This window comes from Macrobrachium rosenbergii, chromosome 24 (genome assembly GCF_040412425.1).
Source record: "Macrobrachium rosenbergii isolate ZJJX-2024 chromosome 24, ASM4041242v1, whole genome shotgun sequence".
NCBI classification, from domain to species: domain Eukaryota; kingdom Metazoa; phylum Arthropoda; class Malacostraca; order Decapoda; family Palaemonidae; genus Macrobrachium; species Macrobrachium rosenbergii.
Window position 1 is genome coordinate 14,383,857 of NC_089764.1, and position 23,764 is coordinate 14,407,620.

The 23,764-nt window shown below is 37.1% G+C and overlaps 2 protein-coding genes across 4 annotated transcripts in view; one reads left to right on the forward strand and one right to left on the reverse strand.

Annotated features, from left to right (window-relative positions):
- LOC136851711 (uncharacterized) overlaps window positions 1-857 on the reverse strand; it is a 69,625-nt gene extending 68,768 nt beyond the window's left edge. Inside the window, exon 1 of the mRNA XM_067126057.1 lies at window positions 54-857. The gene's annotated coding sequence lies outside the window, so the exon portion shown is untranslated. The remainder of the gene's footprint in view (window positions 1-53) is intronic.
- LOC136851886 (organic solute transporter subunit alpha-like) overlaps window positions 1-23,764 on the forward strand; it is a 152,335-nt gene that overhangs the window by 116,961 nt on the left and 11,610 nt on the right. For 2 of the 3 annotated variants that reach the window (XM_067126217.1, XM_067126218.1), the window contains exons 3-5: window positions 21,687-21,838; window positions 22,107-22,342; window positions 22,912-23,007. In XM_067126217.1, coding sequence (XP_066982318.1) covers window positions 21,687-21,838; window positions 22,107-22,342; window positions 22,912-23,007 — 484 coding nt within the window. Of the gene's footprint in view, window positions 1-1,398; window positions 1,514-17,321; window positions 17,506-21,686; window positions 21,839-22,106; window positions 22,343-22,911; window positions 23,008-23,764 lie in introns of those variants that run through there. The other variant, XM_067126219.1, reaches the window with a different exon arrangement.

The window sequence follows — 23,764 nt, forward strand, 5'->3', positions numbered from 1 at the left end:
AGCGAGAAACAACAAGAGTGCAACGCCTGATTAAAGAACAAAAACTCACCCACCGTAACAGTTATTTTAGGTCCGGTTATCCTTGGAAGACAGTGGCCAGTATGTGGTCAAACTGCAGGTCTTCTCTCTCCTCCTCCCGTTTTCTTTGCACCGATGAATCGAGTTGATGAGCTATCAACGATTTTCCTCTTTTCAGGACAACTGTCGCAATTCTTCACGAGATGCAAAACCCACGAGTTTGTCTTGCTCGTCACCTTTCCGCCTTCTGGTACTCCTTTTCCTCGTCTGTCGTTAGATTTCCGTCTATTCCTCCTCCGGTTAACAGGAATGATACTTCATGCCACAGATTGTTAGGCGAGACTAGCAAACAGGCAAACTGATTCTAGCAGAGAAACTAGACAGCGGTAGCGCCTTCCCCGAGATTCCCTTCCACCACGTGCTGAGAACACCGATCTGTCAAACGATTCAGCTGTCAAAAGAGTGAAAGAAACTCTCAGACAATTTATTCATTGGAAATGTATAATTATTATTCTATTTCAGTGTTTCTGACTCTGTTTTCGAGTGTGTAATTACTTCAATTTGTTTCCAAAAGTCATCGAATGCACCTCATATTTTTTTTCTAATTTAACCTCAAGCACATGCTTCAAAGTTAGTGAGATTAGACAGTCAAGATGCCCTTGCGCCTCACTGGGGAAACTAACAGAAGTGTTGTGCTGTCTTTCAGTACATTGAGATGTGAAAAGTGTGAAGATGGAGCAGTCACTGTACGTGTACGTGTACGCGGGCGAGCGAGGAGCAGGAAAACAAGTAGCAGTGGCTGGGAGTAGGCGGGGCGTCGGGATATCCCACCCCCGCACACTCACACACGCGCCCGCGCCAGACAAGTCAGATTTCGGGGGGAAAACGGGGCGAACGTTACTCGACCGCTTGTAGCAGACTGCAAGGAAATTTTATTGGTCCGTTCGGATAAGGAGTGGAAGGAAGGGGTAGAAATGAAAAGGCACTCGCTGTCCATAAAGTTTTGGGAAACGATGACATTCTCTGAAAACCGTGAGGCCACAAAGCCCAAAAATATTGGCAAGTTTTGTCGGTCGTAGTCATCGAAGAAATACTCCAGGTTTTTTGAAGGAGGATTGGTAAATTTCCAAGCGGTAGTTGCAGGCAATATTATATGAAATTTAATATTCGCCGGACACCATTATCTGTATTTATGAAATGGAGAGGAAATGGCTTCAGGATGATGTCTCCATCATTTTGCATTTGATTTTCATGAAATTAAAAGCCTTTAACCCCTGTAAGCCTTCATATTGCTGTACGTCTTTATTTGGATAAGTATGAAGTCGCATGCGATATACTGCGGGTCGGGAATTCCGTTTTGGATCAAGCGGACCAGAGCCCAGTTTTAGTTCGCCTCTTCTGGGGAGTCTTGAGTCTGTCTGTGGACAGCGACCATCCTCTTAGCTGCGTTTCTTTTCATTTCACTTATGTCTTCTTCTCTGCAAGTGCAATGGAAGTAAGTTTTCTGTGGAGTCCAAAAGATAATCTTCCGTCTGTCTTTTCGCTGCCGCGAAATGGAAGGATTAATAACTGCCATTATCAATATTCTTATACCCGTCATGGGTAACATCATTAGTCGAGTCATCTAGTATATTGGAGCAGGGAAATTTGTCTTGGAAGGAAAATCAGAGGCTTTTATCACAAGGAGAAGAGAAGTCTTTTGCAAAATTTGCATCAAGGCAACTTTCATAATTAACATCATTATCATAATCAATTTACCAAGTCACTTACGAAAATATGATTATTATTACATTTGTGATAAACGTTATCACTTTTCAAGTTTCCCAAGTGCACAATAAGTTTTTTTCTGGTTTTAATATGCCCCTGTCTAATAGGCAGAAGCGTATGGATATCTCCTATTTCTTAACATTGTCTGTATACTAAATCGTTTTTTCTCTCTCCTATAAAAAATAACAATGTACCTCTTCTCACTGTATCACATCTAATATTTTTTTTTATTTTCGCAGAATTTATACAATGTATTTAATTTTGTCTAATTCATTTTTACAGTTATAAGAAGTTACGTGATCAGTTTAAGTGTGGACTTGAAGCGACCAGTTTTTCAAAAATCAGCATCGGCACAAATGGGCTCAACTTAAAGATTTAAGTGTAATTTTATTTAATATTTTTTTCTTGCCTGTTTTGTTATGATACATCATAGGTAATTCAATGTCCTTCTCAAAACCTCAAGAAACTTAAACTAATAGTCAACGAGGGAGAAATTAAAACAGAACATTTGTCCTAAACGTCTGGATACTAAAATATAAAAAATTACTTTTATTTTCTTATGCGAAAGTAGGCTAGGATTTCTGGAGCATCTTGAAATAAAATAAGATAATGGTGTTTAGTCCTTCATAGGAAGAGAAAAACTAAGTCCCCAGAATCACGTGAGGAAAGACGAATTCGTCAAAAAATGGTGTTTCTGCCAAACAGGTGAGACTTCATCTGTCTTCGGAGAATATCTCGACGTCTCGTTAGTATTAAATGTGAGACTTTGCAGCGGAATACAATATTTTGGTATTTGTGACTTTTCTTATAGCCGAGATCTTGTTTTGTCGTTCGCTAATTTAATGGAATTTAAAGGTTTGAATTCTCGTGGACTAATGTAACTTGCTCACTGTAAGTGATATTTCGTCTCTGTAATCTGCTGAATAACTCTAAGAGTGAGCAATATTTCGTGTTTATAATCTGCTGAATAACACTAAGAGTGAGCAATATTTTGTCTTTATAATCTGCTGAATAACACTAAGAGTGAGCAATGTTTTGTCTTTATAATCTACTGAATAACACAAAGAGTGAGCAATATTTCGTCTTTATAATCTGCTGAATAACACTAAGAGTGAGCAATATTTCGTCTTTATAATCTGCTGAATAACACATCTCCACCAGTATAGTTAACGGGATGAATAAGCTTTAAAACATTACATGAAATTCGCTGTTTACCCCCAGTTTCTGATGTTACATATACAATTAATTATATTGTAGTTAGATAAAAAATCATAATGTACGATAAAAACATACAGGACAAGCACATGAGCTGAAGGGACTTTTCCAAATACCTTTTCCTCTCCAAAGTAAGCGTAACGATGGAAAGATCAAGCAAATCTAGAACAGATTTGTTCCATTTATTTATTAATAGATTCTTCATCACTATAAATTTCTAATAAATCCCGTTTTAAGTTAAGCTGATTTCCCCTCACCATTTGGGTCCCCCTCGTGATCAAGACCAGGTGTGTGATCCACCGTAAGTTGGAATCCTCCTCAGTCGAGCCAATATTTCTTGCACCACAAAGAACAGCTTGAGGTGGGAAATGGTTGATTATCCAGGGGGTAGGAGGGTTATTTAGATGAGGTGCTCTCTCTCTCTCTCTCTCTCTCTCTCTCTCTCTCTCTCTCTCTCTCTCTCTCTCTCTCTCTCAAACGCAGCTGCCTTTGAAAGATATATGAGCTCAATTCATTCAGATATTTTGTGTACCCTTTTTGCAACCTTTTTGGCAACATTGCCACAATTTTCTTACGCCTTGTGCCAGGTTGGGCTTCTCTTCCTTCATGGAGGAAATAATTACGAGCGAAAATTAACCTTCAAGTATCCGTTTCTCCGAAATGCCTATAATTTTCTTCTTCAACGTCCTCAGTGTCAACTTTCAGAATCTGTAATTTCGAAAGTTTTTGTAAATGTTCGGCAAAAATTAGAAGTGTGAGCTGTTTGCCCTCAATGATGTGATACTAAAAATCTGGCTTTTATCGGTCGTTTAAAATAGAATACATAAATTAAAGGTAAAATTTCCATCCCGAAGAAGTCTGGTTCGAAAAGTGTTGCAAAACATATGCAGGTTTCAATTTTCTGTCCAGTCACCTGACAGCGTGCTATTTTATGAGTTCGTGTTATAGACATATGATTCTCTCTGATGAAATGAAGGTAAGAGGAGGAATCGATCAGTTTTATCTAGAGTGCGCTTAAGTAGAGTATAAATTTAGGATCTTCTTTTTTGAAATTCCGGAAAAGGTTAAAACGTGATCCATGTTAATGGTGTGTGTATGCAAGCTTTGTGCGTGCAGAGCAACTGATAGAGAAGTTAGGACAGTCACCTCACAGGTAGCAGAACTGGGTTCGAATTCCAGGAGAGGTGTTCGTTCCATTAAATTCCACTGTGCCTCTGTTTATTTTAGTAAATCATATATAAACTCACCCCCAAATGCTTCCTGTGAAAAGGAAATGCAACTTGTTTTGGAGTCACTCAGTAAATTCATCATTTGCATTTGTGTACCTCTTACATACATACATATATACATATATATGTTGTGTGCATGTGTATGTGTGTGTGCGCGTGTTTGTGTATAGGTATGTGTGTTATTATATATATATATATATATATATATATATATATATATATAATATGAATGTAATTGAATGTGCATGTATCTGTATCTTTGTCATGCTGGCACAAGTGATAATGTTTATAATGTAGTACCTTTAATTTTAGTTTCAAGTTACTTAATTTTCGACCGAGTTTCTAAACAGCATTGATGTGTCTTATCGTTTTCCTTTTTCTCTGAGAGGTTATCTTTGACAATAAAATAATTTTGCACTGAAGTCCAACCCAGTTGATCCACGACTAATGCAGAAGGAAAATTCACCTGGCCTCTTATGAAGACTAATTTCAGTTTTTTTTTATTTATATATATACTGTATATTTTACGTGGTATGATGCATGTAACGTTAGTTTGAAAATTAAAGAAGTAATATTTCACAGGTTCCTGGATCTGTTCGCAATATTTTAATACTTTCTCCTAGTTCCATATCAGCCTGAGAATCACAATAGAATTTTTATGAGACAGGATATGAAAGATAATGTACCACCAACAGAAACTCTATTAATAATAAAAAAAAAAATAAAATGAAATGGCTAACGCTCGGCAACCCAAAACAACCCTGTAAGGGCAAGTCAGAGGAGAGACGCATGCGTCAGCCATGTGTGTATTATTGAGCGTAAACACCAGATTTCCTTCTGACTCTCTTTCGTAAACAAGTCGGGCGGTGTTTAACGGCGTACTCGATAAGCAACTGTTTGAGTTGTGTAGCCCGTAAATGGGGAAAATGGTAAAATAAACACTAGTTTATCTACAACTTTCTTGTATCATTTTTTTAATGAGTAAAACATTTATTTTTACAGGTTTTTTTTTTTTAGGATATGAGTAGCATGAAATGAGACTTTTTTTTTTATTTAACTTTCATTTGACCTCTGGGGTTCCCTTGCCAGATCTTGAAGTCTTGTATAAATCAAGATAAATTTGAAAAGCGTCAACCTGACGTTCACGTGATCGTCGTGAATTTTCAGTTTTAAGTTGAATTTCAAGACCCTGTTAAAAACGAACAAATCCATAACGGAAATATATCACACAGACACGGGAACAAAGTTTTTGTTTATTTACATATGGAACCAGTAAGTTTGCTTGTAGGTTTATATTCACTTTGATGGCTCCCTGGTTCAAGAATTTCTTTAAAAAGTACTTTCATCCTTTTTGAGCAAAGAACAAATGTATACAAGTGCACAAAACTGTGATTACGCGCAATTCCCCTAAACCTTTCAAGTTGATATGAACCAGGTGGGATAAAATAAAATTCAGACTCTTAAATATTCTACGGATGATGCTGAAAATACGTAGTATCATAGACACCGACTTAACAGTTCCCGCAAAGCTTCTTTTGTTTTCTTTGCTGTTATTTGATGTCTCTGAAGATTTTTCCTGTAGTTTCTCTCATTTTTAAATACATTTTTTCCGGAAAGGTAATTGCCGTGTTTTTTTCCCAAAGATGATCATAAGATAAGTCTAGTATTGTTTTATCGATTTGCATTAGAATTTTAGAAAATACGCAGTCTCGAAGGTGATGCCGCCTTAACCTTTAAGGAATTTGAATTATTATAATCACCCTGGAAAGAATTATTTGATTATAACCGCTCAGACGTTGGAATACCGATTAAGGGAATCGGTCAAATGAACATCCTTCACAATGATGGCCGAAAGATATTTAAATCTCACGGGAATGTTAATCATTTTGCTTTTAGTTATCACTATAACACTGAACTGGCGGTCACCAATGTTAGTTGAGAAAGGGGAAAACTTCCAAGAAGTAGACGTTTACAGAATTTCGTACAAAGATGCGACAGACCTTTTATAGGTTACACTGAAAAGAAAGTTTCATTCAGATACATCTTTAGCGGCAGGAAAGATACGAACAGGAAATTTCTTTTGAATTTGATTACATAAATAAAACAAGTCACGATAAAAACAAGTTCAAAAATGCCCGAGGTTTCTTCAGCGCAGTCGAGTTTTCTGTACAGCATATAATCAAGGCCACCGAAAATAGATCTATCTTTCGGTGGTCTCGGTATAATGCTGTATGAGCCGCGGCCCATGAATCTTTAACCACGACCCTGTGGTGGCCTACCCTATATCGTTGGCAGAAGCACGCTTATGGCTAGCTTTAACGTTAAATAAAATCAAAACTACTGAGACTGGAGGGTTGCAATTTGGTATGCTTGATGATTGGACGGTTGGTGATCAAAATACCAATTTGCAGACCTCTAGTCTCAGTAGTTTTCAAGATCTGAGGGCGGACAGAATAAAGTGCGGACGGACAGACAAAGCCGGCACAATAATTTTCTTTTTACAGAAAACCCATCTTGAAGAGAACCTGTATCTCATACTTTAAGAGATTGGCTCTAACCTGATATATGATGGAGGGCTAAACTGCATTTCCTTTCTTCCCAGTTGTTCTTTCGTTTTCATGCTTGATTACATATTATACATGTATGTATATATATATATATATATATATATATATATATATATATATATTATATATATACAGTATATATATATACATTAAATACTGTATATATATACATATATATATACGTATGTGTGTATGTATAATCAAGGGATGTCTCTCTGAAAAAGTAAAATATTAGTTTCTCCCACATTTTTCTTTGAGATGTTGACTCTTGAATGAACACCAATGCAGAAACCCTCTACATCAGTTATTATTATTGCTCTATATACTTATGTTCCACTATAAATAGTTTGCTTGCAAATGCCTTAGATTAAAGACAAAAGGTCGCCGTCTCCTTTGTTTCATCATTCCTCGTTGGCCGTACACTATGCTTAGACTTTTATAGAAGCCTTGGCAGCAGCCTGTTAACCCGCTACGCCCGTTGTGCAGCTCGCCCCCTATCTTGTAGGCACTCATTTTATTAACTCTCTTCAGTAGCAACACTCCTTTCACCTTGTTTAACCCCTGCCTTGTAGGCCTCCCTCTCTCCTTCCCTAAGCCTCGGAATTATGCACATTTCAGCAAACATCTGTCACCTTTCAAACCACCTTACTCAACACTTATTGCGCAAATAACCTCATCACCTTCCAGCTCTTTTCTTATATTTTCATTCAGCATCTTCACTTGACTTCCATAAAGGAGATTTTGTTCAGCATTGAGCTTCCATAGTGCCAGTTTTCTTTCTTATATAGACCTTTATAGAATACTTTCTATCACTGTTTCACCTGCTCCGTGATTCACCCCTTCTCTCATTTAGCCATCATCCATTACATTCACTTGAATCAATAAATTTCATTCATGTAACATGAACGAAAGTTGTTTATTTCAAGGTTGTTCTATCGGTCGCAGCAGCTTCTCTTCCTTGTCATCAGCTGTCACCTTATTTTCCGCAAATATTAATACCTCACACTTTATTCACTTCATTCATTTCTTAAATCACACAGGCATGCTCTCTCTCTCTCTCTCTCTCTCTCTCTCTCTCTCTCTCTCTCTCTCTCTCTCTCTCTCTCATACATGCATATATACAGTATATAAATATATATATATATATATATATATATATATATATATATATATATATATATATATATATTATACATTATACATGTAATATACGAGGGTGAGTCAAAAGTTCTGCTACACTCCCTATATTTCACTAGTCCTTTAATTCACTCAAGTAGAAAGCCATGTGAATAGACTCCAATATTGGAATCGTCCTCCCTCCCTTCCCCACAGGGGAGTGGGAAGGAGGACTCAAACCACGGTGCTGTACAGTACTGTTTAAACAAGTAGCCAACATTAGATGGTACCTACGGTCAAGACTACTCATTATTAGTACACCAGCTGTTGTGTTGTTAAGGTGTCTTTAAAAGAAGGGCTCTTTTAGCAGCATGGAAAAGGACAACTTTGAAGTGAGAGCTAACATCAAAGTCTTGACAAAACTCGATTGGAAATCTTCTCATATATATATATATATATATATATATATATATATATATATATGTGTGTGTGTGTGTGTGTGTGTTTGTGTATACTTATATATATAATGTGTGTACATATACACACACACATACATACATATACGCCAATGCAAATTCAACCAAAAAGGAATGCTAGTGTCACAGAAAATCACCACGGGTTTCAATTCTGCCAATGATAAAAATCTGAAGATTTGTCTGGCTTTTGCCGAGAAGCAGATGACATAATGCGTCATCAACATGACTCGTTCATCTCCATTACGAGTGAAGACAGGCGGCAGCAAGGAGTGAAAGACCGAGCCAAATTAAGGCTAAATTAATGTGAGTGAATAATGGGAACATCTTGACGCCCTGAAAGCTTCGGAAGTTGATACGCGAGAGCAACCACCCAGGTGAAGCTGGAGAAGAAATACGTAGGTTCCAAATAATAGGAAGCATTCGGTGTGCCAGCGTATTTCTGGACTGTTATTGAAGGTATTAAAAGAAATATAGAACTTTGCATCTTGCGACGAGTTGAGTTGATGTACTTAAGAAGTACTACCGTAGATGTGAGTAAGTTTAGCGGGTTCCACAGTGAAAATATCTTTATTGTACCCTTTTAAAAAGCTTATTTCTCATTACTTGAAAATGAAATCTTATGTCTCTCATTCATTTGCTTACAGATGTAGCACTTGTTTTCGTAATAAACAGATTGATTATTAAAATAAAAAAAAATGAAATGGCACTATAAGAGCAAGGGTCCTGTGTTTCACGAGAGGAAGAGAAACAATTAAACGTAGAGGCTTTCTTTAACCAGGGAATTATCTTTAGGAAGAGGATCGTGTACGTGAGGTACGTGGATCGTCCCAAGATTATAAGCATAGTGAAGGGCCTTGTTATAAGAAACGGCTTCTTAAGAAGAGGACCGCCTTGAAAGCTAGGACTGTCTTATTAATAAAGAGGGACAGTCTTTGTTACGAAAGTGTACCGTTTGAAGAGAGATGGCGGTCTTAATGAAGAGAATCTTTATTAAGGAGGCGAATCTTTTAAGGAAGTGCACCTTCTTAAGGAAAAAATGTGATAAAGAGGTTCCAACTTAGCAAGATGGGGTCATCTTAAGGTACAGGACTAAGGAACAGGACCATTTTAAGGACGGGGACTGTCTTAAAAATTGAGACTCGCTACGAGAAAAATATTGCCTTCAAAAACAGAGCGCCTTTACCAGAGGGACTTTCTGAGGGGGTACATTATGACGGCAAATTGTCTAAAAAAAAAAATGCAATAGAAAGTAGGATCGTCGTGGTTATCCCCAACGGAACATTATCAGCAATGCTCAGAATTAAGAAAACTTGAATAATTTCTTCTTTAAACATAGAAACCGAAACAGATTTAACTCAAGCTAAGTTTCAGTAGACATCCAAAAGAAAACCCTATGCTTTCAGTTTTTAGCTTCTAGGAACTGAAAAGTGAATAGATATTCCACAATGAAGCAAAAGTGTCCTTTTGGGTCTTCTCACTGGGGTGATGATTGCTATCTAAGATCATTCTATGTGCAGCTTCCCTTTCCGTAAACAAGTGCAGTAAAGCTGCATTTACTATGCATTTAGATTCACTGTTGAATTTTCTGTCTTTTTCTGGCAATTCCGTTCAAGGATGATGACTTCGGCAACGCATAACCCTTCAGCTATCTTTATTAATTAGTCGCTGACACCTGTTTCGGATATCAAGGTAATGGACTTATCTACTTGTCCTTGTTAAACGCAGACTTGGAGAGAGCAAGAAAGAGAGAGAGAGAGAGAGAGTAAATTAATGTCTTGGTTGCATCTAACCCTGTTTCGGTAATGAAATTACTTTGTTGCAATACAGTGGCTTTGTTTATTTAGTTGTCGAACAAGCTCGGTTAATTAACTGAAATTCTGTTAGTCGATTTCATGTCATTTATATTCTCTCTCTCTCTCTCTCTCTCTCTCTCTCTCTCTCTCTCTCTCTCTCTCTCTCTTATTCTGCTCGCTAACACATCTTTTCAGTGATCTCTTCTCCATCCTCACCTAGAGCTAAATTACTCAATTAGGAAGCCACGAGGAAAATCAGGAAGTGTTCCGGGAAAATCACGAAACTCTCTCTCTCTCTCTCTCTCTCTCTCTCTCTCTCTCTCTCTCTCTCTCTCTCCGTTTTTTTTGAGCATTGGCAATGGATCCCTACAGGGGTGATTCAACACGCAGGAATGTATCCACCTACGCCTGTCGTCTCACACCACAGTAAAAAAAAAAGATTGCAAAGTATTAAAGTTATATTTATGTAAGCTTTGATGATTCTTAGACTTCAAAGCCTTTTTCGTTTGCCCCTCTCTCTCTCTCTCTCTCTCTCTCTCTCTCTCTCTCTCTCTCTCTCTCTCTCTCTCTCGATATAAAAGATATATATTGATATTACCTTTGATGATTCGGAAAGCTCAAAGCTGTCTTCATTTAATTCTCTCTCTCTCTCTCTCTCTCTCTCTCTCTCTCTCTCTCTCTCTCTCTCTCTCTCTCTCTCTCTCCTGAACACTTAGTATATAGGGACAGTTTTGCAATTAATCAAGATGATGTGGGTATTTTTGTACAATATCTAGCCCGTAGCTAATCTGCTCAGTTGATTCGACGAAATTGCAATCAACATTTAGCTGTTGTATGCAGACATAATGTGCAAAATCACAGATTCGTTTTGATTTACGATTAGTAGTCAGCTATGTCAACATGTTTTAAAACTTTTTTCACATTTTGTCGACTAAAGAAACGTAACAATTAACGCATTTGTGTATTACCAATAGGGTTTTGTATCAAATCACGTAGTATAGAATTCTATACATAAGACAAAAGACCTAATACCAAAAGTCTAAAACTGTCATTGGAAAATTGGCTAGGATTCTATGTAGAGTAAGCTTGATAAGCTAATCAATCTTGAACTTATGTTACCTTTAACCCTAAGCTTCCATTCACTTGATACCATTTACACCAATAAGTACTTTCTAGATTCGGACGTTCCCACTGGCTCAACAAGATTGGTTCATTTTCATTTTTGCTTCATCCTCATTAACCTCTGGAAAGCATTTTCTCCTGCGATATTTGAGGACGGATTGGCTTTCCCCTGCAAGAAACTCTGTGCCAATAAGAGAAAGAGCAAGAGCGAAGGTGGTGTTCAGAATCATTAACTCTGAGACCCACAATGTTGTAAGCTATACGACTCCCAAGAATGTATATCTATAAATTTACCTCATGGCCACAGCCCACCTTGACTACTCTCCACCCCTCCTACGCAGTTTCTCTCTCTCTCTCTCTCTCTCTCTCTCTCTCTCTCTCTCTCTCTCTCTCTCGTGTGTGTGTATGTGCGCACGCGTGTGCGTGATCCGTGCAACTCCCCAGAAACTTCGATCTACCCAAACCATTGCACGTCTCGTTCGACAAAATCCTCCAAAAATTTTGGCAAACTGTTTTATGTGTCTTGCCTTAAAGCTAAGCTCTGTTTCCAACGGCTCCTGGACAGTATTTTGTAGCCTCTATTTTGATTGCCACTTTTTATTTCACAAGCGTGATTTGAGCCCCTGTGCAGTTGGCTATCTTTAAAAAATGCTTTAATTACCATGAGATCTGAGAAAAGTTCATTTTCCTTGGTCCGTTAAAAGGTAACGCAGACTTCAGTAATAATCTGAAAATATCACTAATTATACCCCTTGCATTAAAAAATGCATTATTCATCGCAAGATTTAAGAACAGTCGATTACCCTGTCTTGCCAAAAAAGATGCAGGCTTCAATATTATTCTGAAGATGTCATTAACTATACCTTCTGCTATCCCTTTCTTAGCGAGATCTATGTAATCATGGTTGTTATACCCTTATCATACAAGACTCTTATATCCCTACGTAGTAAAAACAAACGAAAAATCTGCTTTCTTGAACGAATGCAGTTCCCTTGACGACAAATATTAACGCCACAGTAGACGTTTTTAAAAGGCGTTGTGGTAACGAGCAACGCTTTAAGCCTTCCTTCTGCAGTGCAAGTTAAGTAAATTCTTGAATTTCTAATTGGTAAAAATCTTCATTATTTAATTGCATTTGGGAACATGTATAAGAAGTATTTTTTTTAACATCTGGACTTGTCTTTGAAATGTTTATTTTTGCAAAGACATTGCCAATAATGCTTAATATTTGTGAATGTTTGACAATTTGACAAATACATTCAAAACTGCTCAGCATTGTTACAGATACACTGATCTTTGATCTCTGAACAGATTTGATTGACGTACGACATTTAGACAGAGTTGATCTTCCTCTTTTGACATTTGAAAAAGAGGCCACGAGAAAAGTTTGACTAATAAACAGACGTTCCCGTATTTTTGGACAGATTCCATTAGTGGCTCATCTTTAGACAGAAGTAACTAGCAATGTGTGACATTTGTGCAAAGACGTGATTAATGAACATTTAGGCAGAAGTCGTCTGAATTTAGTGGCATCTCTTTTAAGATTGGGAGGTTTACTTGACATTCATCGGACATCCTCACAGTCGATGACATTTGGCAGAAATTTTGCCTGGTAATATTAAAAAATCTGTAAATTTTTGTATTATGACAAAAGCCCATGGCAATATTTACGTGGACAAGCATAATCAGTAGTTTAACGTGTAAACGTAGGCAGTCAGTAATGTTAAACGTTTGAACAAAGGTAGTCAGTAATGTTTAACGCTTTGACACTGGTTGTAATGTCTAGATTAGTAAGTTCTGATGTTTTGTGTTTGGACAAGGGGAGTGAGTAACGTTTACCGTTTGGATGAAGGTAGTAATGAACGGTTAACGCTTGGAGAAAAGTACTAAATAAAGTTTAACTTTTGGAGAAAGGTGGTATGTAACGTTAAACGTTTGGACAAAGGTAGGCAGTTATGTTTACGGTTTGGCAGATACAGGAGTCACCGTCAAACAGTCCCTGTTTTGCGTTGTCTTTTATTTTCTTTATCTGCAATATCACGAAATGTCTAGATGTTCTTCGCCTCCCAGATATCATAGCCACTAAGTAATTTAGAGGTACAACAGGCAAACAAAGCAGCCACTTCCTTAAGTGACACAATTTATTGCCAACAGCTTTTTAATGTTTGAAGAGTGAGTAACTTGCAGCCTCCTGTGGGTCAGTTTCGAAATATTTTTGGTGTTTTGAGGGATGTTGCATTTCAGGCTAAGGAAGTCAACTCACAGGTGTTAAGGCCATGGCTCGACATTTCGCAGAAATCTAATGTAAGCAAATTCACATTCGTTGCTTTGTGCATAAGAAGACTAACATTTTAATGGTTTACGTTTTAGATAATAAGTGTAGGATAAATTTTAGATAATTTATGCCTCTTGATGTATTTGTTTAAAAGCATGAGAACCTAGTCCACACCAAAACGAGATCACGAGTCTCCATGCATACTAGAATGTTACGACAATATATAAACGAGCACAATAATCAGATCATAAACACCAGCCACCATTCACCCACACAGTGAAATGTCAAAATGAAAATAACTTCGTATATATGTTTTTCTTCAGTGCTTGCCTACTCAGCAGACGAATTTCTCGTTGCTGTAACGGTGCGAGAGATAGCCACTCTCTCCTTGTACTATTTTAAGTTGGAGGAGAAACTTGAGGACACGCACATGTGCTTGCAACGTACTCCGAATGCTAACCGGACAAGCGAGCAAGCACGTATGCAGTGTTTTCAAAATACTGTTGCTGTCGACTGAATTATTCTCCGACGAATAAAGGCGATGAGTAAGTCTCGCATCCAGGTGAACACTCTGTGGCACCTTCTATGATATGACCGATAAGTTGATCAGAGGAAGCGAAAGATTGCTTGATAATGCAAATTCGTTTCAGTACCATACGTTTTTCGGAAAATCCTGAGGAAAAGTGAACCTTATGGGCGCTTTATTTTGATTAAATTCTGGTATACTTAGCTGTCTGCTTAGTTTGTTAAAATGTTTTATATGTTGGAGAGTAATGTTCAGGTCTTGCATTCCTTTATGGTGCAAAAAGGAAAGAATAATGAAGAATAAGTTAGTCAGTTACAAAAGAATCCTCGTCACCATCATCATTTTTTTTATATCATCAGCAGTAGTAGTAGTAGTACTACAGTAGTCCTAGTGGTATTGGTGGCGATGGTGGTAGCAATTATGAAGTTATAAATATCAGAATAAGTTATTAATGTATTGCAAATGTGAAAACGTGGAAATAAAAGGCGATTTTTGGCGATCCACAAGAGTAACTGATTATTTTTGTGAAGAATTAATACCTGCACAGAAATCAGACATTTAGTATAAAGTAGAAGAAATTCCCTTTTTCACATCATTTCATTTAACTGATTTCAAATCAGCTTAAGCCAGTGAATATTAATTCCTACACGTTTCAACAGGAAACGCATAAATTAGCTCCATTAACCCTTTTTGATCATCAAACATCGCAGAAATTAGCATTGGTGAACAATTATGAAAACCAAAACAAGCGTTTTTTTGTTGTTGGTGGACAGAACCATCAACCCAATACCAGATGAGGACTTTTTTATCGATTCTCGCAAGTGCTACACAAACATGAGGATTGACAATGAGGCTGGGGTGACAATATCGCCGTTTGACCTCACTGAACTAGACTTTTAAAGCATAACTCTGGAACTTGCACTCTTGGTGTTCGTAACCTTTCACGGCAGCAATAATAATAAGAAGAAGAAGAAGACGATAAAATTTTTTAACATAAGATTTCGCGAGAAATAAGATTACTTGATTAAACTATCACAAAGAAAAATCATTTGTTTAGATTTTCACGATTTATGAGATTGCTTGATTTAGTTTTCGCGGTAAGAAACAGATTTATCAACAAAGCTCCACGAAAAATGGACCAGGGTTCCATTATTTCCTTTGCTGTCGAACAGACAGTGTAGCTGTCTTCCTGGCACGTGACACACTTCAAAGCGCCGAGCCCCTTTGCTTCTCCCTATGACTTGTTTTTAACCCTCTGTGTATTAAATGCTTCCATTTATTTGTTGGTTGACTTGTCTATCTTGATTTATTATGTCTAACTGTATTTTACAATGCCTCTCTTTTCCTGGTCCATTTCTTTCCTCTCATGTCGCTTTGGAAGTTTGAGAAACAAATTAAAAGTATTTTTTATATATTCTGTAGAAATGTGCACATAATGAATAATAAAAATAACATCACCATCAGCATCCGTTAGATAATTTATAAGATTTTTAGCGTGATTTGATCCCTCTAACTTAATCTGATTTGTGGGATAATCTAAACTTAAGAAACATTTGAATCTGACAGTAACATTAACCTTGGCACTGATATCTGAATTTGAAAATGGAAACCTGATGATAAAGATGAACTCCAACCATGAATTTTGATATCTGAAACTTATACAAAGGGTGTGACTTCTGACCTTGACCTTGAAGTCTCATATATGGCTTTGTCAGTGATATCTAATCCTAAAGTTAAGGACTATCTTTGAAAGTGACCATTTTACGTCTGGGGGCGTTAATTAAAAAATGGCACATGTATGATATTTCAGTATGTCCAAAACATGAATATGAATACGTTTCTAAAATAAGAAGAATAAAACTCAATTTACCTTCAGTTGGGTTTTCTGAAATCTGATTCGGTTTTTAATTGTTATTTCAATGTTTTTTTGAAAGGTGGCTTAAGCGTTTCTTGTAACCTTGGATCACAGCCATTATCTTTGTATCCAAGCATCTACCTTTACTTCGAAGTTTCTAGAACAATATCTGGCGGAAGAGTAAATACTTTAGAGATTTGTACAACAACAACAAAGTTCTGATCATGCATTGTATTTTGGTCAGGATCTGTTAAGTAACAGGCATGCGTGTTCTCAGTATGATGATGATGATGATGATGATGATTATTATTATTATTAGTCTTTTCCGTTAAGAGGAAGGAAAACTTTTTGATGCGTTTGCTAATGATAAGGGCAAAGGGGTCGAGTACATCGAACTTTTTGGATGAGAATGTAATACCGGATTCTTTTGTGTAGCTTCCGAGTTGCCTGTGGCTTTGCTTTTCTTTCCCTTCCTCATCATATTGCGGTTCCTCTTTCATAAAACACTCCAATCAATAGAAATCGATTCTAAATTTAGCTCTCTTTTTAGGAATTTACCTATACTTCCTTGCCACTGCACATAGAAACAAGCATTGGGGTGCGTGCAAGAGGTCACAGGATCCCTCGAGAAGGCGGTGGTGGCTGCGTTCTGTTCGGTGGGTTGTTGGGTCGAGCCATTTCAAGAATTTTGGCAGTCTTTCGCGGCAACTACGGTGACCGGTTCATTAGATAATTGTTATTTCCTCACTTCATGGTATTGTGGTCTCCCGTGTGAGCTAATAGTTCACAGTTATCAGGATCCCTCTCCTCATTTTCCCTCTCGATGAAAAGCACTTGCCGGAAGTGATTCTAATTGATGCTCAGGATGAAGTTATAGTTGTGTTTTTCGCGTTTTTGGCCCCAGGGTTGGTTTATGTTTGACTCCCTCACCAGGCTACTAGGGCCTGATGGGAAGGAGGATCTGGGGCGTTGGGGGTGGAGGGGGTGGAAGAATCAAACGCGGTGGGGAGGAAATGAAAGCAAACAAGAACTTGCGAGATTTTAAATGAGAATTTGCCCGTAGAAAGTGGGAAATGGTCACCTCTCCCACCAAATTTCATAGAAAATGTAGGCAAGTTCGAAGATGATTCGTCATAAAACCATTGAGCCTATTTTTGGCATACAGTTAATCCTTCTCGAAACTTCTCCGAGTGTGTTTCTGATTGGTATGACGCTTCATCAAATCTCTGCTAGGAGGTTGAATTGTAAGTGTATATCATCTTCATCATCTAATCTCTGTATTAACTAGTTAACTGTTATTATTATGTGAAAAGAAGCATTTATTACACTGGACATTCTCTATATAGAAAAAAATTAACACAGGAATGCTAACAATGCAGTGGACTTCGCAACTGGACAATGTTTGGGTCAGTGAGTTCGGTACTACCCCAAGGAGTGGGTGCCTGGGAGCTGATTTTAGGACCGCACAGGTCTCCAAGTAGAAATATAAACGGAATGTTGCCAGTCGATTTGAGTGGAAAAATTTCATTTCCCATCTGCATTCAAGGTTTGTAGTCATAAGAGTATTAAAAAAAATGTTTTCTATGGAATCGAGATTTCGGTATTTGTGGCTATTAATAATAGCATAACTAGTAAAAGTAACCAGAGTATTCTCTCTCTCTCTCTCTCTCTCTCTCTCTCTCTCTCTCTCTCTCTCTCTCTCTCTCTCTCTCTCTAGTCGATTTTAAGAACATATTACAAGAGCTAGAATAGTACCTTCCCTGCTTTGAAAACATAACATTTTAGCATTTATTGCCTCTTTGTCATATATAAACTATTAATAACAGACACAGTGACCTAATTTCTCGATTTCCTCTCACTTTTATGATACACTTGTCACTACAAGCCTAGAATCCAAGTGAGGAACAAAAAAAAAAAGTCGTCCCAGACTCTGTAGTAACAACCGCAAAAACACCATGTTGCGATGAGGAAGATGGGTCTATTCAAGCTGTAGCAAAACGCTTCTGAATTCACTATAAGTGTGCATAGATGAGCAAAAACCTGTTGATATCACCTAACGGTAGCTGGTGGACAAGGTGGTAGCTTCACTTTGATTAACATGCAAGGGGTCGAATCCTACCACTGAAAGAAAAAGTGTCTTCACTTATTTTTCTTCTGCATTCAAGTCGAAACGAATAAAACAAGTGTGAGAAAATCGAGAAGCTAAGGGGGTCTGTGTGTGTTTGTGTGTTTATACGTGTGTTTCTTGTGAAGTCCTTTATTCCGTAGTTCGGCAGTAAATGTTTTTATTTCCCCCAGAGCCGTTGCATACCTCCGGGAAGCTGTTAATGGGAATAGGCGGAGAGGGAGAAAACTATTTGTTCCAAGTTTAAAAATGTCATGTTTAACATAGCTTTTAGACTTGGTCAGACATAAAAGCTCTGTCGCTCTCTATAGTGTGCACTTACGCGCACGCACACGCACACACACACAGAAATCTACTGAGTTGATAATAGAATTGACACATGCCTCCATAGAAAATGATTCTTTAAATAATCCAGAAAACTAAATTGTAATGTAATTACTGACTTATTTGAAGTGTATATATATATATATATATATATATATATATATATATATATATATATATATATATATATATATATATATATATACATACATATATACATACATATATATATTCTCATTTCTGTACATGAGTGCGAAATGCAATTAATCGCTCTTCTCCAGTAAATTCTTAAGATCTAAGCAGTTGTATTACTGGATAGATGCTAAAGCTTTCATATAATGCTGTCATCATCCGACTTAGCAATTTTATCATTTTGAAATTCGTGAATCTTTCACACAGCATTTCCTTGAGGCGTGTGCACCCAGAGTGCTAGATTCATGTTGGCGAGGACGTTTACGAACTACTCAATGCTTGTTCTTTCTGAGTAAGACAAGAATATGAAGGAAAGAAATTAGAATGTCATCTGGCTTGGTTGCCCTGCTCTTTTTCGGATTTTGACTATAGTTAGAATCCAGGACAGGATTACCTTTCCTGGAAGTGAGCGCGTCACGCTTATGGATTGTATTAATTCTAACACATGTGGAGATATAAGAAAAGGAATTTAGCGAAAAAACGTAATTTGAATAAGAAAAGGAGTCCAGGAAAAGACTTAATTTGAATGTTCCTTATTGCTTTAAACTGGAATAAAAAAAATAATGCAATAAATGGGTCTGACAGCGTCGTATTATGACGTCGGTGGTTGGTCCTACAGGCTAGAGGCATTTAGGCACCACAGAGTACTGAACAAACGTACTACATTGATATTCAAAGCGCTTCTCACGGCGAATGACAGAAAAATTGTAGTGCTAAAGTTAAAGGAAGAAATTAGAGCCTCGGCTGTTTTTGATATCCTAAACGATCTGCTCTCTCTCTCTCTCTCTCTCTCTCTCTCTCTCTCTCTCTCTCTCTCTCTCTCTCTCTCTCTCTCTCTCTCTCTCACCGAGAAAAGAGTTCCCTCTCCCTAAAATACAAACGGATTCTCTCAAACTTGTTTTCATGACAAAATTGAATTTTGAAATATGATTTTATGACTAATTCTGTGTACATGTGTCAGTCCGTGCATACCGCATTGTTTGGGCACCATTTACATTTGCATACTGTCAAGAAAAAATTCATATATTTTCCCTGAGTACAGATAAGATTTATATTATATGGATTTTAAAAATAATCTATAGAGTTGAAAATTATTTGAACGCTCGCGAAACATTCCTAAAGAATCAATAGATTCGCCAAAGCTTCATTGGTAGATTTGCCAACAGGACGCATTTTCTTTTGTGTGCGTGCATCTTATTGGAAACTAGTCTTGATCTATATTCTTGAAATGTTCACAGAACAGGGTTTGGTAGTATCATCAATGGCAATGTTTTTTAATGCCCTTACACCGTAGTTAAACAGTTAATTCGTCAGAAATTATCATCTTTTATTTTTTGTTTCTCAGTATATTAATTGCACGTAGTCTGTTTTCTCTTTTGAGGAGCAGTTGACTGAGAAACTTTAATCCGTGTAAACTTTGTCTTTGTGAAGTGATAGATCTGGTCGGGAAGTGACACCTTTCTTTTCAATAAAAATTTTCTGTATTTATGATGCATACAAATCCATCTCGTTGGCATTTTAATAATTTAGTTAAATTGAAGGACATAAGTTTAAATAAATGGACATAATTCTAAATTATACAGCTTGTAAATCATGTAAATAAATACGAGTATGTGTATGAGTAAATACAAAACACTGACAGACCGAAAAGTAAAATATTGTATCTCACTGGTCATGGCGTGTTAGTAATACTTCAGTGATTGCAAAGGGATTCCCTCAAGATACCATATCTTTTAAGTCCCTTAATCAAGAACTGAGGTAATGAAGGAAACAAATAATCTTTCTGTCTAGCTTTATCTGACATCTTTTGACACCCACGGCACTTTGATAGACTTGTATTGATAGATACAGGACTAAGATTAGAAAGACAAGGTTGTGCTAAAGAATGAAGACATACAAACAGACAGACAGAATGGCTGTGCATAAATTTGTGAATGAAATATGATGTACGAGTAGAAATGAGATACATAAAAGTTTGGTAATCAGCCAGGAAACGTGTGCGATGCGCAGAAACTGGTAAAATTGGCTAAACCGCGATAAAATTCTGACTTGAGAAATGTTCTTGGAACGGAGTATGTGGGAGAAGACGTAAACAAAGGGAGTTTTCTCAAGAGACTCATGAGTAAAAAATGTACAAGCAAAGAAATACATTTCGAATTGTTCTCTTGTGCTCGTACATTTAGGAGATTTAGGTAAATCAAAGTAAATAAAGTCGCTGGTCCTGACTGCGACACATCAGAGTATGAAAATTTGTTTTTGTATGTGTATCTTTATAGACAGATAGATCAGTATTACCACAAATACAGATATAGATATGTAGGCATGAACACATTATTTACATATATATATATATATATATATATATATATATATATATATATATATATATATATATATATATATATATATATATATATATATATATATATATATATATATGCGTATATATATATATAAATGAAAACTTGATTGAAGCTGTTGCTTTCGCGTTGTTTAGTATGTCAGTTCCCACGAAAGTAGGAACTTCAGTCAAGCGCGATACGGGACACTGTAAATGAAAAACTTGATTGAACTACACATTTCATGCGTTGTTTAGTATGTCAGTTCCACCCAAACATACTAGGAACTCCAGTCAATATTTTATTTTCCATCCGTGGACACTGTCATGATATTTGCATATATATATATATATATACATATATATATATGCATATATATATATATATATACACACCCAAACATACTGTGTGTGTGTTTGGGTGTGTATGTATATATATATATATATATGTATGTATATATATATATATTATATATATATATATATATATATGTGTGTGTTTATATATATATAATATATATATATATATATGTGTGTATGTGTGCAAATATCATGACAGTTTTTATACTACGCCCACAATGGAATCGAAGATCTTGAGTTGCTTGCTTGCACTTATCTGTTTTTGGTTTGGGCTTTTTCCTGTGCTTGTTACGGTCTTAATGCCTTCACTTTCCTTCATTTATTAAGATGAACGAAGTTTCTTTTTGTGTTTTTATATAAATTTCTTATTCCTTCTCTTCCTGAACAGCTCTGGGCATTGCGGGATGGACACTCCTGGGCTTTGCCACCTTGGCCTTCCTCTTGCTGATTATCCTGTACGCGGATACGTTGGCTTACGTCATAAAGTATACCCAGCCGAGACACAAGGGCACGACGGCCATCGTTCTCTCTGTTTATCCGGTGTGTTGCTCATTTCTTTCATTGTGAATGATCTTGACCAGTGGCTTTACCTTGAAAATCCATTTTTCACTTATTTCGTGAACATGAAATGACGTTTACACTCAGTATTAATATCGACAGATATAGAGATTACGCGTACATGCAGTTTGTATAATATGGCTTTTAGAAATCATCATTGCAGACATCTCATATTAAATACTCACTCTAGAATATTAGCAGGTCAATCGTTCAACATACAGTCTTGGTAATTCAGACCCTTATTTCTCAGGTCCTGGGGTTGTGCAGCTACCTGGGTCTGCTATTCCAGAAGGCCAATACGTTCCTGGACGCCAGCGCCCAGGTCTACTTCGCGGTCTGCATGTGGCAGTTCTTGGTCCTGACGCTCAACTACTTCGGAGGGGAATCTCGTTTCGTGGCCAAGATGGAGGGGTCGGCGCTGTCGTGGAAAGGGCCACCTTGCTGCTGTTGGCCTTGCTGTGTCTGCCCTTCATCCAAAGCTAATAAGTGAGTTGTCATTGAGGCCAGAGAGAAGCTTGGCTGAAATAGAATTCGGGTTTTAATCAGCTTGCGTATTCAGTTTTAGAGCACCGTTAAGGACTTCGGCATTTTAAGACTCTAGGGATAGTAAGCAAACAGGATTACCTTCAGCATTTTGTGGGAGAATATGAACACTTACCACAATTTTTCGCACAGAAACTAAGCTAATTCGTCAATGCTGGTCACCTAAATTATATAATCCACTGGGAAACAAGCAGTGAATATTTTCACCAAATTTCGCCTGAACTCTGTTTTATGAAAAACCAACAAAAATGTTTAAATGAAAAATTTTATGAACATTCGAAAGTACAGTAAGTACCACTCGATAGATCGAGGGTGAATTGTAATTACTACATTGAAATTTGTTTTAGATGTTTTGAGAACTTAATTTCTTTGATAAGTTTTTTAAGATTATTTTTGTTATATTTTTTCATTCCCTGATAGGCACCCACGGAACACGATTTACCCACAAAAATCAACGTTTGGACATTCAGGTGTTCTCATATTTTCATCATTTTTGTTATTCTTATTTCCAGGCGCCAAATTAGATTCGTGAAGATACTAGTGATGCAGCATCCTTGGGTGCAGTTAGTGGTCTCCATATTCCAAGTTACTCTTTGGCTGGAAGGATGGTAAGATTCAAACTTAATGTGCAAGAGAAGTGTTGGATTGATAGATAGATTGATAGAGAAGTGTAGGATAATTGAACAGATTCATGAAAAAGATGACGGTATCGGATACTGACATTGCACTGAAGGTTCCACAAAATCTTAGACGAGAAAAATCCATATTGTAACCTAACTCTTGTTACCAGGTTATAAACACTCTTTCAAAATGCCATACTACATAGACAAAGCTTGTCTAAGAGCAGGATAACCAGTGACAATTCCAAGGCAACGCTCAAAGGGATGATTGATAGTCATTAACATAATATTTAGTAATTTATTACACAGCTTAAACATTAACAGGTCCCCGAATAACTGAATAAAGGGATAGGAAAACTCATTCACCTACAATGCACAAACACTACCTTCAATCACTTCATTCACTTCATTCAAATCCATTGATCTATCTTCACCTTACGATAGATAAAGAAACAGGGTAGAGAAAAAAGGTTGAAACGAATCTGTCACACTACGACGTAATCCTCTCACATACGGCAGGGAGAGACACAGGAGGGGAGGAGGAGAACCTTAATCCTAATATTTACAAACTTGCAATTTAACACATTTACAGTTAGGCTAAAGCTATTTCCTTCGCTTAAGAGATCATCCGTAATTCCAACACCGATGAACTTAGACGAATACAACCCTCGGATAGCAAGCACAGGACTGTCTTAATAGTGACGAAGATATGAACAGCTGAACAGTGTCGCCCTTTATAAAAACA